The 18,122-nt window shown below is 45.9% G+C and overlaps 1 protein-coding gene across 12 annotated transcripts in view; it reads left to right on the top strand.

Annotated features, from left to right (window-relative positions):
• Positions 1 to 18,122, top strand: part of ZFP90 (ZFP90 zinc finger protein) — a 38,699-nt gene that overhangs the window by 8,506 nt on the left and 12,071 nt on the right. The window contains exons 1-2 of one of the 12 annotated variants that reach the window (XR_002519293.2): positions 192 to 1,025; positions 1,290 to 1,357. The exons of 2 other annotated variants lie outside the window; for them this stretch is intronic. Coding sequence is in view for 6 of the 10 variants with exons in the window: in XM_021932094.2 (XP_021787786.2) it covers positions 1,325 to 1,357 (33 nt within the window). In the remaining 4 variants the exon portion in view is untranslated. Of the gene's footprint in view, positions 1 to 191; positions 1,358 to 18,122 lie in introns of those variants that run through there. 9 more of the 12 variants (XR_002519294.2, XR_002519292.2, XM_021932098.2 and 6 more) reach the window with 9 other exon arrangements.

Genomic DNA, 18,122 nt, shown 5'->3' with positions numbered 1-18,122 from the left:
CATGGAGAAACCCCGTCTCTAAAAAATACAAAATTAAACGGGCGTGGTGGCGCATCGCATGCCTGTAATCCCAACTACTCGGGAGGCTGAGGCGGGAGAATCGCTTGAACCCGGGAGGCGGAGGTTGCGGTGAGCCAAAATCGCGCTGTTACACTCCAGCCTGGGCAACAAGAGCGAAACTCCATCTGAAAAGAGAGAGAGAGAGAGAAAAAAAAAAAGAGAGAGAGAGAAAGGAAAGAATGGAAGAGGAAAGAAAATTTCCATCACTATTGGCCTGTCCCAAACACAAAATCCTGCGCAAAGGACTACTGAGTAATGAAATAACACGGCAGTCGGTCTGCGTTGGCACACTGTTCAGGAGGCCACGGATTTATCCGAAGTCCGAAGTTTCTCTTTTCTCTGAAATGAGAAATGGAAAATTGCCTTTTGATGAAGATGCAAATGCCCCACCCCCTGACGCTGTCTCACGCCCTTCGTGTGTCACTCTTACAGCTGAAGTCAAGACCTGACATTATGTTTGCGTTTTTATTGTCAGCCTCGCCCCACGGGGCGTACGCTTGCTCCCCGAAACCAGGGTCTTTCCCGGCCGATCCCCCGGCTAGTAACAAGCCCCTTGCACAGAGGAGGCGCACAGTGACTGTGGAATACACGGACACATGCACACTCGAGCCACTCCGGCCGCCTCCCTTGGCCCTCGCAGGGGTCCCTAACGCGTCTTCTGAGGCCGCCTAGGCGGGGCCCGCGCACGCGCGGGCCTCTGGGAAGCGTAGTTCGCGCGCCCGGCGAGGCCCCGGGGTTGCGGGAGCGAGGCTCCGCGTGCGCAGGCGCACTTCCGGCTCTGCCCTGCCGCTGCGGCCATTGTCCGACCCCTGTGCGGCTGAGGCCCCTTTAGGCAGCCCTTGAGCAGATCGGAATTGGAGATAACCGAGCCTGCGGCGGGGGCGGGAGGAGCTGCCCGAGGCTCTGGGTGGGCCGGAGGTCGCGAAATCCGGAGCCCCCCAGAGGCGGTGATTCCGAGTGCGCGGGTCTGGGCGGCACCCCTCCTGGGTTTGGCGGGTGTCAGCCGGCCTTGCCCACCACCCTGCGAAGGGGACTGGGCGTGGCCGGAGGGGGGTGTCCGGGAGGCCGCCGAGCCTTTCATTTCGGGGATGGGGAGCGGCAGGCCTGGGCTGGTTCCGCGGTCCTCGCCACCGTCTCCGCTGGAGATGTGGTTTAGGGGCGGAGGCGGGGCGGAGTGGGGTGGGGTTGGTGTTGCGGCGGGGTGAGTGGGCCCTGTCCTCTCTCCCCAGCTCCTGCCCCGGAGCCGGGCCCTGGCGAGGCAGGAATGGCCCCGAGGCCTCCGACGGCCACGCCCCAGGTGAGCAACGCGTTCCTAACCTCCTGGGCATCCCATCCATCCATCACATCTCCCGGGGGTGTTTGGAGCAGTCATTGTTCTCCTGGCGACTCCCTTGCTTGCTTGGCTAGATCGGAGCCTCCTAGCCTTGCTCCCCAGGCTTTGGGGAGCGAGATTCCCAAAGGGGAGGCTGCTCTGTGGGGTAGAGGGGGCCAGTGTGGTGTGATCTTATGGGAGGAGTTGAAATTGGATGCGTTGGGAAGTGTCAGTTTTGAGAGTCCTGAATGCCACGCCAATTTTTTGAACTCTTGTCAATAAGGAATGGAGAGAGTGAGGTGACAGGATGGAACACTGTAGAGGAGGAAGTGACTGTCGGCAAGTGAGGAGAGAGGAGCCCCAGCTTCTGACCCAGGGCCCATAGAGTGTCCGTAAGGGGCCGTAGAAGCCTGGTTAGAACATGTCTAGGACGAGGCTGGAGATGGGCTTTCTTGGGCAAGGAGGCAAAAACAAAATAAAAAAACAACCAAAAACAAAACCAGGGCTGATTCTCCCAGAGCTTTTTGTGTCCTTTTCTGCTTTAACAAAAATGTCATAGAGCATACCACTCCCCCCTCCCCCCGCAGAAGTCCATCCTTCACCTTAATTAGTGCGAGGCTGATTCGTGAACCCATTTATTCTTGTGGCAGAGGGGACATTTTCTAGAAGCATCACAACTCTAAGGTTATCCATTGATTTACATATTGGTGAAAATACACCAAGATCCAGATATCTGTATCTTTGAATCTACACTCTCTTTAGAATTAAGGAACAATGATAGACTGTAGTTGTTAGGTGTGTGAGACATCAAGATCAATCCAAATAAAAATACCAAGTTGCCAGGTACAGTGGCTCACACCTGTAATTCCAGCACTTTGGGAAGTTGAGGCAGTAGGATCTTAGTTTAAGCCCAGGAGTTTGAGACCAGCCTGGGCAACGTAGACTCTTTCTCTGCAAAAAAACCAAAAAATTGAAAAGTAAAAAGATAAAAATAGCAACTTAGTAATGTCCTTTAAAAGCAGTTTATAGTAAATTAAGCATACAATACATCATGCTTTTTTTTTTTTTTTTTTTTTTTTTGGTGAGACAGGCAGGGTCTCTGTCACCCAGTGTGGATTACAGTGGCATGATCTTGGCTCACTGAAACCTCTGCCATGGTGCACATCACCATGCCTGGCTAATTTTTGTATTTTTTGTTTATTTTATTTTATTTTTTGAGACAGAGCCTCATTCTGTTGCCCAGGCTGAAGTGCAGTGGCTTGATCTCGGCTCACTGCAAACTCCACCTCCTGGGTTCAAGTGATTCTGCTGCCTCAGCCTCCCTAGTAGCTGGGATTATAGGTGTGCACCACCACTCCCAGCTAACTTTTTTGTATTTTAGTAGAGTTGGTTTTACCGTGTTGGCCAGGCTGGTCTCAAACTCCTGACCTCAATTGATCTGCCCACATCAGCCTCCCAAGGTGCTGGGATTACAGGTGTGAACCACCACACCTGGCCTAATTTTTGTATTTTTTGTAAAGATGGGGTTTTGCCAGGCTGGTCTTGAACTCCTAAGCTCAAGTGATCTGCTCACTTCAGCCTCTCAAAGTGTTGGGATTACAGGTGTGAGCCACCACAGCTGGGCACATGCCACCATACCCAGCTAATTTTTGTATTTTTAGTAGAGATGGTGTTTCACCATGTTGGCCCGGATGGTCTTGATCTCCTGACCTAAAGTTCTGGGATTACAGGCTTGAGCCACCAGGCCCGGCCTGCCTTTTCGAATAAATATATTTATATTTACTTCTTCTTATATGTTTCTGTTTTACAGGGATGAGCCTTAAGGAGTAAGACACCTGACAATACTAAAACAAGACAGTTACTTGGTTTGAGGAGAGCCAGAGCACATCATGATCATTATCCCTTTTACATGCAAAGTGTCCTCCATAGGATTGTGAGAATTAGATGACTTAACACCTCATCAGGGACTCCGGTCTTTTCTATAGTAGGAGGATAACTTTTTAGTGGTGAAAGTGGATTCATGTTCTGAGCAGTGAATTTTAAGGACCATTGTAAACTTTACTTTTAGAAAGTGGATTCATGTTCTGAGCAGTGAATTTTAAGGACCATTGTAAACTTTACTTTTAAAGCTATGTTTCCCGAACACCCTGGCTCAGTTGCATTCTCATTGAATGGCCTGATGATGTCCTCGTGGGTTATCTAACTCAGGCTGCAGATGATAACCAGGGATGAAGGACGGACAGAATACTGGTCCTAAATGGGACTTTTCAGGCAGAAATTTCCCTTTAGCAGTGGTTCCCCTTTTCTGAGCATGGCCCTCAGGGGAATGCAAAGATGAGTAATGAGTCCTGTGACTGCTTAACTGTGAAGTTGATTTAGTGGGAGCAGACAGTCTCCTGCAGAAGTAGAGCACAAGAGAGCTGGTGTCACATGTTGTTACAGAGGTCCAGAGGCTGCTTGGAGTTAAGAGAGGAGCCAGGACGTTCTGCCAGTGGGAAGAAGTCAGTGCAGTTTTCACCTTTGAATAGGAGCAGAGTCTAAGCAGGTGAAAACAAAAGGGGTCTGTAATGCCAGTACTTTGGGAGGCCGAGGCAGGCGGATCACTTGAGGTCAGGAGTTCAAGACCAGCCTGGCCAACATGGTGAAACTCTGTCTTCACTAAAAATACAAAAATTACCCAGGCATGATGATGGGCACTTGTAGTCCCAGCTACTAGGGAGGCTGAGGCAGGAGAATCACTTGAACCTGGGAGGTAGAGTTTGCGATGAACTGAGATCCCGCCACTGCCTTCCAGCCTGGGTGACAGTGAGACTCCATCTCAACAAACAAAACAAAACAAAACCTAAAAAACAAAAGGGAGAGGGTAGAGTTGATTGACTTGGTGAATCAGGCAAGTTGGGAGGCAAGAAAATGGGGGGGTGCATGTTCATTAAAGCATTGTTCTGTGTAACATCAGCTATGGGCTGCTGGCAGTGGGTAGAGGAGAATGGAAGGAGTTTGGACTTGTTCTTTTTGGCCTTGTAACTCATTCGTTCATTCATCATTCATTCATCTGCTCATTCACCAGATAGTCATTGAGCCCTGTGATGTGTCAGGCACTTTTCTAGGCAGTTGGGATACTTCAGTGAACAAAATTAGAAAGGACTCTGCTCTCAAGGAGCTTACATTCTAAAGAGGGCAGACAAGAATTCAGTAAATAAGTAATTTGTATGGTATCCTAGAAGGCAGTAATATCTCAAAAGGGAAAAAAGGTAGAGAAAGGTAAGGGCGATTGAGTGGGGAGGTGGGGGTTTTGTAGTAGGGGTGCAATTTAAAATGATGTGGTCAGGGTAAGCCTTATCCTTATTGAGATGGTGACATCTGAGCAGACTTGAAGGAGATGAGGGAGTTAATGTCTAGAGGAAGAATGCTCTGGGCAGAGGGAACAGCCTAGCAGCAGGATGTGTGTCTGGTGTATTCAAGGAGTAGCAAAGAGGCCAGTGTAGCTTGAGCTGATGATTTGGGGCAGGGAACTAATACGACTTCTTAGATTTTTTTAAAGATTGCCATGAATGATGAATCCTAGGAGAAAAAGTTTGATATTATATTTGATAATAGGTCCTTTGGAGAGGTGTTTTGATGAGTGGGACCTTTCCCCTGAGCATAGTTAGCAAATTCCTGAACTGGCTCCATCTGAAGCAGGGTGGGACTGGGAGCAGAGATGGAGGAGCCGGGATACCCATTTAGAATGTTTACATAGATATAGCTATGTATCTATAGGATCATTAGTAGCAATGTCTATGTAAACATTACGCATCCTCATTTGCTTTTCTTTCTTTTCTTTCTTTTTTTTTTTTTTTTTGAGATGGAGTCTTGCTCCATCGCCAGGCTGGTTCAAGCGATTTTCCTGTCTCCAACTCCCTGGTTCAAGCGATTTTCCTGTCTCCGCCTCCCGAGTAACTGGGATTACAGGCATGTGCCACCATGCCCAGCTAATTTTTGTGTTTTTAGTAGAGATGGGGTTTCACCATGTTGACCAGGATGGTCTCAATCTCCTGACCTCGTGGTCTGCCCGCCTCAGCCTCCCAAAGTGCTGAGATTTTAGGCATGCGCCACTGCGTCTGGCCTGCCCCTTTTTTTAGGGGGTGATGGAGTCTCGCTCTGTCACCTGGGCTGGAGTACAGTAGTGCAGTCTCGTCTCACTGCAACCTCTGCCTTCCGGGTTCAAGCAATTCTCCTGTCTCAACCTCCCAAGTAGCTGGGATTACAGGTGTGCGCCACCACACCCAACTCATTTTTTGTATTTTTACTAGAGATGGGGTTTCACTATGTTGGCCAGACTGGTCTCAAACTCCTGACCTCAAGTGATCCACCCGCCTCAGCCTCCCAAAATGCTGGCATCACAGGTGTGAGCCACCGCATTGGCTTGCCTTTTTTTCATCACACGTGTACTACATTTTTAGTTAGGAAACAAAAAAGGCATTTGCCATTCTTAAATTTGAAGCCACCAGAACAATAAGAAATGAGAGAAGTTTTAAGCTAGGTGTAGTGGCACACACACCTATAGTGCCAGCCACTTGGGAGGCTGAGGTGGGAGGATCACTTAAGCTCAGGAGTTTGAGGCTACAGTGACCTATGATTGCACTACTGCACTCCAGCCTGGGCAGCAGAGAGAGAGCCCATCTCAAAAAAAAAAAAAAAACAACAAAAAAACACACACACAGAAAAATGAGGGAAGTTTTATAAGAAAAATGCTACATATGGAGGCCAGATCTCTTCATGTTAGAGAAGAGATTTCCTTGATAGAGAGGAAATGGGGAGGAGGGGTCATAGCCTGGTCTCTGTTGACTCTGGATCCCAAAAGCTCTGGTTAGATCATCAGGGTGAACAGACCCAGCAAAACCTGGCTTAGGTCACCCAAACTCAGATAAGATGCTCCTGAGGCCACCAGGGGAAATCAGACCACTTGCTGAATCAGGTCAGCATGTTTGTGGTTAAGGATGTCTGAGCTCCATCTGTCCGGAGGTTCCCCTTCTCAGCTTCGACCTGAGTTAGCAGGAGGTGGTCTCTAAGCCTTAGCACAGATTGCACCTTCCCCTGTGTAAGGTTAGGTACTGCTCCTATGTGTGCCCATAACACCTGTGAACACCTTTTTTTTTTTTTTTTTTTTTGAGACGGAGCCTCACTCTGTCACACAGGCTGGAGTGCAGTGGTGTGATTTCAGCTCACTGCAATCTCTGCCTCCCGGGTTCAAGCGATTCTCCTGCCTCAGCCTCCCGAGTAGCTGGAACTACAGGCACGTGCCACCACGGCCAGTTAATTTTTTGTATTTTTAGTAGAGAAGGGGTTTCACCGTGTTAGCCAGGATGGTCTCAATCTCCTGACCTCTTGATCTGTCCGCCTTGGCCTCCCAAAGTGCTGGGATTACAGGTGTGAGCCACCGCGCCCGGCCCATGCACACCTATTATAATACTGTTCTTACATGGAATGGAGTGGTGCATTTACCCAGCCTTCTCTGTACCAGGCTTTGTGCTCCTTTCGAGTAAGGCCATTTGACTCCTCCCTTCAACCGCTTGCCCAGACTAAACACGAGGTAACATGATCATTCATAACCCCTTAAGTCGAAGGAGCAATTTTATACTTTCTGCTCCTAATATAGCACAAATTATATTTCTCAGTCACAATGACCCCATTTTATTTTCCGATAAAATGATTACATGAAATAATATGATTTGCACTGAACAGTTTTTACAAATTTGTCTTTTGGATGTTAGGATGTCAAAACCTGTTCCTCTTAGAACTGTTTCAGGCCAGGCGTGGTGGCTCACGTCTAATCCCAGCACTTTGGGAGGCCGAGGCGGGCAGATCACGAGGTCCGGAGATCAAGACCATCCTGGCCAAGATGGTGAAACTCCGTCTCTACTAAAAATACAAAAAAATTAGCCGGGCGTGGTGGCAGGCGCTTGTAGTCCCAGCTACTTGGGAGGCTGAGGCAGGAGAATGGCGTGAACCCGGGAGTCGGAGCTTTCAGTGAGCCAAGATCGTGCCACCGCACTCCAGCCTGGGTGACAGAGCAAGACTCTGTCTCAAAAAAAAAAAAAAAAAAACCTGTTTCAAAAATAAGATTATTTTCCTTACTTTTCCGTGTTGTATTACTTTTATTAAAGTATATCTTATGGCCGGGTACAGTGGCTCACACCTATAATCCCAGCACTTTGGGATGCTAAGGCGGGCAAATTACATGAGCCCAGGAGTTCAAGACCAGCCTGGGCCACATAGTGAAACCCCATCTCTACTAAAAATACAAAAATTAGCTGGGTGGGGCGGCACACACCTGTAATCCCAGCTACTTGGGAGGCTGAGACATGAGAATCGCTTGAGCCCGGGAGGTGGAGGTTGCAGTGAGCCGAGATTGCGCCACTGCACTCCAGCCTGGGAGACGCAGCAAGACTCTGTCTCAAAACAAATAAAGTATATCTTACTGTATAAATAAATAAAGTATATAAATAAAGTATATATGTGAGCATATATATTAGAGACTTTTTAGCTTTGATATAATCTTTTTCAATTTTTAAAAATTTTGATAAAATACACATAAGACAATCTTAGCTAATTTTAAGTGTACAGTCCAGTGGTGTTAAATACATTCATATGTAGTGCAGTCATCACCACTATCCATCTTCAGAACTCTTCATCTTGTAAAACTGAAAACTCTATAATCCATTAAACAATAACCCTTCATTCTTTCTTCAAGTCCCTGCAACTGCCATTTTGCTTCCTATCTCTATGATTTTGACCACTCTATCTCATATAAGTGGAATCAAACAGTATGTTTTGTTTTGTTTTGTTTTGTTTTTTATTAAGACGGAGTCTCACTCTGTCACTCAGGCTGGAGTGTGGTGGTGCAATCTCGGCTCACTGCAACCTCAGCCTCCTAGGTTCAAGCAGTTCTGTCTCAGCCTCCTGACAGCTGGGACTACAGTCATGCGCCCCCACGCCCAGCTAATTTTTGTGTTTTTAGTAGAGCCAGGGATTCATCATGTTGGCCAGGCTGGTCTTGAACTCCTGACCTCAAGTGATCTGCCCGCCTCAGCCTCCCAAAATGCTGGGATTACAGGCGTGAGCCACCACATCTGGCCAGAATCATACAGTATGTATCTTTTTGTGGCTGGCTTATTTCATTTATTATAATGTCTTCAAGATTCATCTAAGTCATAGCATATATCAGAATTTTCTTTCTTTTAAAGGCTGAATACAATGCTTTAACATAAAAGCCTTTCTAAGGCTAAATACAATTCCATTTTGCTTATCCATTCATCTGTTGATGGACACTTGGATTGTTTCCATGTTTAACTGTTGTGAATAATGCTGCTATAGCACTGAACATGAACATGAGGCATTGAACTATTGAACGTGGGGGTACAAATATCTCTTTGAGTCCCTACTTTCAATTCTTTTGGTTATATGCCCAGAGAGAAATTGCGGGGTCATATGGTAATTTTTTCCTGGAACCACCATACTGTTTCCATAGCAGCTGTACCTTTTTACATTCGTAACGACAGTGCACGAAGGGTTCCAATTTCTCCACATCCCGCCAACACTTGTTATTTTCTGTTTTGTCTTGATAGTAGCCATCCTAGCTTGTGTGAGGTGATATCTCATTGTAGTTTTGATTTGCATTCTCTAATAATTAGTGATTTTGAACATCTTTGTATATCTTCTTTGGAGAAATGTTTATGCAAGTTCCTGGCCCATTTTTGAATTGTTTTTTGTTGGATTTTTAGGAGTTCTGTATATATTCTGGGTATTAATTGCTTAATAATCTAGACTTTTTAATAGAAAAAAGTCATAGGCCGGGCGCGGTGGCTCAAGCCTGTAATCCCAGCACTTTGGGAGGCCGAGACGGGCGGATCACAAGGTCAGGAGATCGAGACCATCCTGGCTAACACGGCGAAACCCTGTCTCTACTAAAAACACACAAAAAAATTAGCCGGGCGAGGTGGCGGCGCCTGTGGTCCCAGCTACTCGGGAGGCTGAGGCAGGAGAATGGCGGGAACCCGGGAGGTGGAGCTTGCAGTGAGCTGAGATCTGGCCACTGCACTCCAGCCTGGGCGACAGAGCGAGACTCCGTCTCAAAAAAAAAAAAAAAAAGAAAAAAGAAAAAAGTCATTTATGATCCCTCTTCCCTAGGACCTCTGTATTTGTTCTGATGAATTTCTTTTTCTCGTTATGCATGTTTTTCCCCTTAAACATTTTTAGCATATTTTAAATTTCTTTTAAGTTTTATGAGGATTCTTTTTTTGTTGTTTAAAATCAAATCAGTTTTAATGACTGTATTATATTGCTTTGTATGAATGTACCAAAATTTATTTAGCCATTTCTCACAGAACATTTAGGTTGTTTCTGAAATTTTTACTCTTATACATAATGCTGGGGAAAAATTTCACTTGGTTACAATACATAAGTTTTTCAAAATACAGTTGATCTCTCTCTTTTTTTTTTTTTTTTTTTTGGAGACAGTTTTGCTCTTGTTGCCCAGGCTGGAGTGCAATCTCAGCTCACTGCAACCTCCACCTCCTAAGTTGAAACGATGCTCCTGCCTCAGCCTCCCAAGTAGCTGGGATTACAGGCATGTCCACCTCGTCCGGCTAGTTTTGATTTTTAGTAGAGATGGGGTTTCACCATGTTGGGCAGGCTGGTCTCAAACTCTTGACCTCAACTGATCCACCTGCCTCGGCCTCCCAAAGTGCTGGGATTACAGGTGTGAGCCACCGCGTCTAGCCCAATTGATCACTTTTTTATGTCTGTATTACTAAGGGAAATAGCCATTAGAGAGAAAGCACTCTCTTGGACAGGTTTTGGTGTCATACTTATCCTTAATTTATAGAAACATTCAGATTGCTTTTCACCTTTTTCTGTCTTTTGAAAGAATTTACCTATAAAACATTTAGACCCAGAATTTTTATACATAGGATGGTTTGGCAACAATTTTCTCTATTTCCTCCTCAATTATGAAGGTTTCTGCTTTTTTGTGTCAACATTGGTAGTTTAGAATTTAAAAGTTTTCCACTTTGTTAAGATATTTTGCATTTCTTAACACACTATTTGTGTATTTCACTGTTTTGTTTATCCTTTTTTATTTTATTTATTTATTTTTTGAGACGGAGTTTTGCTCTTATTGCCTAGGCTGGAGTGCAATGGCACAGTCTCAACTCACTGCAACCTCCGCCTTCTGGGTTCAAACAATGCTCCTGCCTCAGTCTCCCGAGTAGCTGGGATTACAGGCATGCACCTCCACACCCGGCTAATTTTGTAGTTTTAGTAGAGATGGGGTTTCTCCATGTTAGTCAGACTGGTCTCAAACTCCCAACCTCAGGTGATTCACCCGCCTCGGCCTCCCAAAGTGTTGGGATTACAGGCAGGAGCCACCGCGCCTGGCCTTATCCTCCTATCTTCAAGTTCATCTTTTAAAAATTTCTTCTTACTCGATTTATCAGAGGTTTTTCTGTTTGGCTGGTGCTTGAGAGGAACCAGCCTTAGATTTGGCTGTTAATGCCATCATTTTCTTTTTGCCTCTACTTTTTATAATCTAAGAATTTAATTCACTAACCCACATTTTTTTTTTAATCCTTGAAACAACTCCTCATTTTCTTTCAGTGAGAATTACCCAAATTCTGTATCCATTCACTCAGCAGACGTGTTTGGAATGCTTGCCCTGTACCAGGCAATGGTTCTTAACCAGGGTCATGCTTCAGAACCAGTCAGGAAGTGGTGCCTGCTTCCTCTGGGGTTCTCCATTTCAGTGAGGAAATGTGATGAGAGTGCACGTAAATGACTGAGCTCAGTGCTTGCCTAGCAGCAAGTGTTCAAGAAATCTGAACTGTTGCTCTTTGATAATGAACCACCTGAAGAGCTTTTAAAAGATGCTGGGCAGGACCCTCCATGCATGGGCAATTTAGAAAAGCTGCCCAGGTGATTCTGGACACTCTCTGCTTGCAGTGTCGGAGATACTGAAATAAAAAGGAGTTTAAGAAATTCTTGAGGGAGAAAAATGTAGCTAGATGGCTACAGTTCTGAAATGGAGATGGGGACCAAATGCTTAAGGGGGATGGGGAGCACGGAGGATGTGGGGAAGCTTCAGGAGGGAATGGAACAGTGAACTGGTTCTACAAGGATGACTAGGAATTTTTCCCTGTGGAACTGAGGGAAGAAAGTACATTATGGTCAGAATAGGATGTATAAAGGCAAAGAGACGCAAAAGAGAATGTTGTTACTGGGACAAAGAGTCCATGTGGCAGAAGCTTGGGTGTGTGACAGGAGGCAGCATTTGAGAGAAAGAAGATGCCCTGAGGTGGAGATGTATAACAATGTAGAACAGTGGTGTCCCAAAGAAATATAGATTCCATGTATAATTTTAAGTTTTCTAGTGGCTACAATGTAAAAAGAAACAGGTGAAATTAATTTTAGTAATATATATTATTTAAAACAATATATCCAGAATATTATCATCTCTATATGTAATAAATATTTTAAAATTACTATGAGGTATTTTACATTCTTTCCTTGGTACTAAGTCTTTGAAATCCAGTGTGTATTTAATTTAATTTATTTATTTGAGACAGAGTCTCACTCTGTCACCCAGGCTGGAGTGCAGTGGCACGATCTTGGCTCACTGTAACCTCTGCCTTACAGGTTCAAGCCATTCTCCTGCCTCAGCCTCCTGAGTATTTGGGATTACAGGTGTGCTCCACCACACCTAGCTAATTTTTGTATTTTTGTAGAGACTTGGTTTCTCCATGTTGGCCAGGCTGGTCTCAAACTCCTGACCTCAGGTGATCCACCCACCTCAGCCTCCCAAAGTGCTGGGATTATAGGTGTGAGACACTGTACCTGGCCTCGTGTGTATTTTACTTAATCACACATGCCCATTTGGACTAGCTACATTGCAAGTGTGGCTTGTAAGTTTGTTTGCTCTTTTTCTTTTCCTCCCAGTATTTAAAACCGGTTTGTAATTGGGTGAACATCTAAATCCTTAATTTAAAAACACAATGAATAGCTACATGTGGCCAGTGGCTGCCATATTAGACTGTGTAGCTCTAGATTGCCTTTCCCTGGATTAATGCTGTCATTGGCAAGGGAGAATTTCAGCTGGATTTGAAGGATGAAGGCAAGGGACTGAATTCGGGAGACATTTCTGAGGCTTTTGGTGACTGCAAGGCATAAAGGAAAAATGAAGAGTCAAGGATGAGGTCCAGGTTTCCAGTCTTCAGTACTGCAGATGGTGATGCAGTAGGAATCTGTGTGTGTGCAAAGGTTGATAGTGATGTTTCTTCTGTCTGTACACCATTGTTAGTTACATTGTCAGCTATCAGCTTATTAAACTATGATCGGTCTGGCATCAGAGGCCACTAAGTACTTAAGTGGAGACACCACACTGTATTGCCATAAATGTGATGTTTTCTAATTGGGCAAACTCTGCATTTGCACATGTCCTTTCTGGAAGTGCCCTTTCACCCCATCTGCTCATAAAACTCTATTTCTGTAGTTCAGGGAACTCGTGTTATTGATGAGGTAATTGGATCTCCAGGAGGTGTGAGATCTACTCAAGGATATTATGCATTTATTCATTATGGAGCTTTTTAGGAGCTTTATGGAGCTTTTTAGAAGCCCATGAAATTGAGTCTTCTCAACTTAGTACGTTCTGTTCCTAGTTCCTTGCTTTGGGCTCCACTAGTTGGCCAAGATCCTTGTATGTCAGCATAAGGAAAGGGAACATGTGATACTTCTTTTTTTTTTTTTTTTGAGACAGAGTCTCACTCTGTTGCCCAGGCTGAGGTGCAGTGGCACAGTCTCGGCTCACTTCAACCTTCGCCTCCTGGGTTCAAGCAATTCTCCCTGCCTCAGCCTCCCAAGTAGCTGGGATTATAGGTGCCTGCCACCACGCCCAGCTAATTGTATTTTTACTAGAGACAGGGTTTTGCCATGTTGGCCTGGCTGGTCTCGAATTCCTGACCTCAGGTGATCTGCCTGCCTCGGCCTCCCAAAGTGCTAGGATTACAGGTGTGAGCCACTGCGCCTGGCTGTAATATGTGATACTTCCTAATAACTTTGTTAGTTTTTTGGTTTTTTTGGGGTTTTTTTTGTTGGTTTTTTTTTTTGAGATGGAGTCTCGTGCTGTCACCCAGGCTGGAGTGCAGTGGCGTGATCTCCGCTCACTGCAAGCTCTGCCTCCTGGGTTTACACCATTCTCCTGCCTCAGCCGCCTGAGTATCTGGGACTACAGGTGCCTGCCACCACACACAGCTAATTTTATTGTATTTTTATTAGAGACGGAGTTTCACCGTGTTAGCCAGGATGGTCTCAATCTTCTGACCTCGTGATCCACCTACCTCAGCCTCCCAACGTGTTGGGATTACAGCCACTTTGTTAATTTTTAAAAGGGGTTGATGATGAGGTCCTGTTATATCTGGAAGAAGGATGAGCAGCTGTCTGCATGGTGTTACTGGATCATTTATTAGGGTTCAAGGTGTGACCTGCAGCATGAGAATGCCCTGAAGTCAATCTGACTCAGAGTGACTAACTTCCACCGAGGATCTCAGAGTGCATTTTACCTATTTACTCTGGCAAACTTTTGATTGTCCACTATGTACCAAACTGGTTCTGGCCTCTGGAAATTTGAAGGTGCCTGAGCCAAGGTCTTTGACCCTCTAGAAGCACAGTTTGGTGGGAGTGACCACTGGGTAACAAAACGCCTGAATGTAGTATTGTCTTATGAGCTGTGCTAGATGGAGGCCCAAGGAGGAGAGCTGCTGGGATGGGAGGGGGACACAGCCCAGACCTAGGGTATGTATGGAGCCGCAGAGGAGAGAACTTGACCAAGTCTTGGTGAAGAGTGAAGAGTAAGCCTTAGCCAGGCCAAGGAAAAAGCCTGAGTGCTTGAAGCAATGCTTGCCGAGGTGAAAGAGTGTTCTGGTTACAAGGAGCTGTAACTCTTCTGCACGGCCAAATGTTAGTGTCTGAGGGGAGGAGAAGCCAGAGTAGGGGCTGTGGAGCTCCCCAGGGGACTAGGCCATGAAGGGCTCTGAAGCTCACACTGAGGAGTCTAAGTTTTCATCTCAAGACAAATACTTATTAAATATTTGGGGATGAGGCACAGTGGCTAACACCTGTCATCCCAGCACTTTGAGAGGCCGATGCAGGAGAATTGCTTGAGCCCATAAGTCCAAGACCAGCCTGGGCAACATAGAGAAACCCTATCTCTACAAAAATAAAAATAAAAAATAGCCAGGTATGGTGGCACACACCTGTGGTCCCAGCTGCTTAGGAGGTTGAAATGGTAAGATTGCCTGGGCCCAGCAGGTCAAGGCTGCAGTGAGCTATGATTGCACCACCGCACTCCAGCCTGGGAACAGAGCAAGACCTTGTCTCAAAAGAAAAATGTATTAAATATTTGTGGAGCACCTACTACATGTCAGGTCTATTCTAGGCAATGGAGATTCAACAGTAAAGAAAATAAATAGTATTCCTACTCTCTTGGGGTTTACATTCTGCTGTGGGATATAGACTGTCAACAAACATGACATGTCAGGTGGCAAAGGCTGTGAAAAAAGACGGTGAGAATAGAGTGGGGAGCTATTTTATGGAGGATGGTGAGGGAAGGTTGCTCTGATAAAGTGACATTTGAACAAAGCTGGAGCCAGTGAGTAGGGAGCCATGGGCGTACATGCGGGAAGAGGCTCAAGTCAAGGGAACAGGCAGAACACAGGCACCAGGGAGGAGGTAGGTTTAGTGTCTTCCAGGAATCAGAAGGAGGATGGGTCGGGTGCAGGGGAGAGCTGCACGTTGGGGAGGAAGCTTGAGGTGAAGTCAGGGAGCTAGTTGGCACCCAGATGGTGAAGGGCCTATAGGCGGCCGTAAAGACTTTGACTTTACTTGGAATGAATCAGGGTGCCTTTGGAGGCCTTGAAACAGAGGTGACTTGATCTGGCAGATTCTTTTTTTGTTTTGTTTTTCTTTCAGACAGGGTCTTGCACTGTCACCCAGGCTAGAATGAAGTGGTATCATTGTGGCTCACTGTAGCCTTGAACTCCCGGGCTCAAGCAATCCTCCTGCCTCAGTCCTCCAAGTAGCTGGGACCATAGATGTAAACCACTATGCCCAGCTAATTAAAAAAATAATTTGTTTGTTTTAGAGATGGGGTCTCACTATGTTGTCCAGGCTGGTCTGGAACTCCTGGCCTCTAGTGATCCTCCCACCTCAGCCTCCCAAGGTGCTAGGATCACAGGTGTGAGCCACCATGCCCAGCAGTCTGGCAGGTTTTAACAAGATCTTTCTGGTTGTCATGTGGAAAATAGACTTGGGTAGTGGGGCAAGAGTGAGAGGAGAGATGAACTAGGAGGTTGTAGCAATCAGTAGTCCAGGTAAGAAATGGTGACAGGAATAGGGAAAAGTGGGAGGCAGTGAAGGGTTTGTGGTTTTTGGTTTTTGGTTTTTGTTTTTTTGAAATGGAGTCTTGCTCTGTCACCAAGGCTGGAGTGCAATGGCATGGTCTCGGCTCATTGCAGCCTCCATCTCCCAGGTTCAAGTGATTCTCCTGCCTTATCCTCCCGAGTAGCTGGGATTACAGGCACCCGTCACCACTTCTGGCTAATTTTTGTATTTTTAGTAGAGACGGGATTTTGCCATGTTGGCCAGGCTGATCTTGAACTCCTGACCTCAGGTGATCCGCCCGCCTCAGTCTCCCAAAGTGCTGGGATTACAGGTGTGAGCCACTCGGCCCGGCTGCAGTGAAGGGTTTGTGAACATGATCAAATTTGTGTTTTGATGTAACTCTGATGGTGCCCGGGGAAAAAAAGGGGGAGTGGGATTAATAATTAAAGAACAGAGGCCAGTGGTTGCCCTGTCAAGGCAAGAAATGATGAGCGGCTTGGAGCAGATGTTTGCTTGCTGGTTAGCACATTCTTCACCTTGAGTACAGAATCTTTGGGAAAGCAGAATGAAACCAGGAGGCCAGTCAGGCTCAGAGGCTCACACTTGTAATCTCAGCGCTTTAGGAGGCCGAGGTGGCAGAATCACTTGAGTCCAGGAGTTTCAGACCAGCCTGGGCAACATAGTGAGACCCCATCTCTATTAAACAAAATAAAACAAAAGAAACCATGAGGCCATATGTTAAATATGAGGAACCAGTTAAGCAAAGGAGTCCTGGTTGGGCAATGACTATTACTAAACCAAAGAGACAATATGTCTAGAGGGTAGAGTAGGCAATGGGGAGAAGGTTTTACTTCTCACCACTTACCTCAAAATGGCTGGTCCAACGCCTTTATCCTTGCTGGCCATGCCTCTCCCAAGACCAGCCTCCCTTCTCAAGCTTCCCAGTCCCTGGATTGGATTCCCACATTTTCTTCTTCCATGCAGATGGCACTTACCTCTTAGGACCTGGTACAGAACCTACCTTGAAGTGTTCTCTCCCTCTCCCAGTCTTTCCTGCTTTGAGTGCCTGCAGCACTTCACCTTACTGTGTATTATCTCATATTGTGCTCTAATAAATAACGCTTTTAAAATAAACTGAACCATATTCAAGGACTGCAGTGTTTTTCTTTTGCATTTTTAGTCTGCCACAATGTATATAGTAAAGCCAGGCACCTTGTGAGTATCTAGTCGGTCAGAAAAATGGCCCCAGTTTCAACCCTCCCCTGTTCCTGCAGGGACACAGCCAAGTGTTGAACAGGAATATGGGGCAGAGGAGTTAGTATGGTGTGTGGATGTGGTCATGCACCTCACACAACTAAGGAGCTATGCCTGCCTTCTTTAATATTCAAATCTCATCCATCTTCTTAAGGCTCAACTCATTCAGGAAACAGAGGTATAGTGTGAGTCAGGCACTTGCTGGACAATGGTGTGTAGAATTTAAAAAACAACCAAAAGTATTATCCCTGCCCTCATAATATGTACCGTTTTACTAGGAAAACAAGCATTAAATAGATGAGGAGGTTTGTTTGAATAATGGTAGGTGTGCAGAGTGGTTTAAAGCACATGATAGGGAGGTTGACTCTCCAGCTGGGGATCAGGAGACTTCACTGGAGATGTGCTAACCAGCACCTGAAATATGAAATGGATTTAGCTAAGGGAAATGGGAGGAGAGAATGATACCCTTGAAGAATCTGAGTGAATCCAGTTCAGCTATACCTAAGCAAACAAGAGAAGGGTACAGAATAAAGCTGAAGCCTCTGAAGCCTTCCCTCACTGCTCCAGCTAACTCAGTTCTGCTTTCAGTGTCTTTTTGCACTCATTGTCTGTTCCATACTTTATTATATGCTTTCTGAGACAGAAGCCTAACCAGGAATTAGCCAGATATGGTGGCACCTGCCTGTAATCCCAGCTACTCTGGAGGCTAACGTGGGAGGATTACTTGAGCTCAGGCAGTTGAGGCTGCAGTGAGTTGTGATTGAACCACTGGACTCCAAACTGGGTGAGAGAGTGAGACCCTGTCTCAAAAAAAAAAAAAAAAAAAAAAAGGTGGGGAGGACATAGCTCAAGGAGGCCATGGTCACAGGTGACTCATGGTTTAACAAGGCCAAGTGATTCTAGACAATCAGCCCACAAGCATCAGAACTGACGATTGGGAGGCATGGGACACCTCAGCCAGCCATGTGTCCATGGGATGGTGGAGGAAGAAGTGATTGGAATAGGGTAAGAAGCAGTGAAAGACTCGACCTAGCCACTGTAATTTTAGCTAGCGAGCTGGGAGAAATCGTAGCATGTTTGCACAAAG

Source organism: Papio anubis, chromosome 18, assembly GCF_008728515.1.
Source record: "Papio anubis isolate 15944 chromosome 18, Panubis1.0, whole genome shotgun sequence".
Lineage (NCBI taxonomy): Eukaryota > Metazoa > Chordata > Mammalia > Primates > Cercopithecidae > Papio > Papio anubis.
Note: the sequence above shows the minus strand (reverse complement) of the source record. Positions and strands in the feature narration are given on the sequence as shown.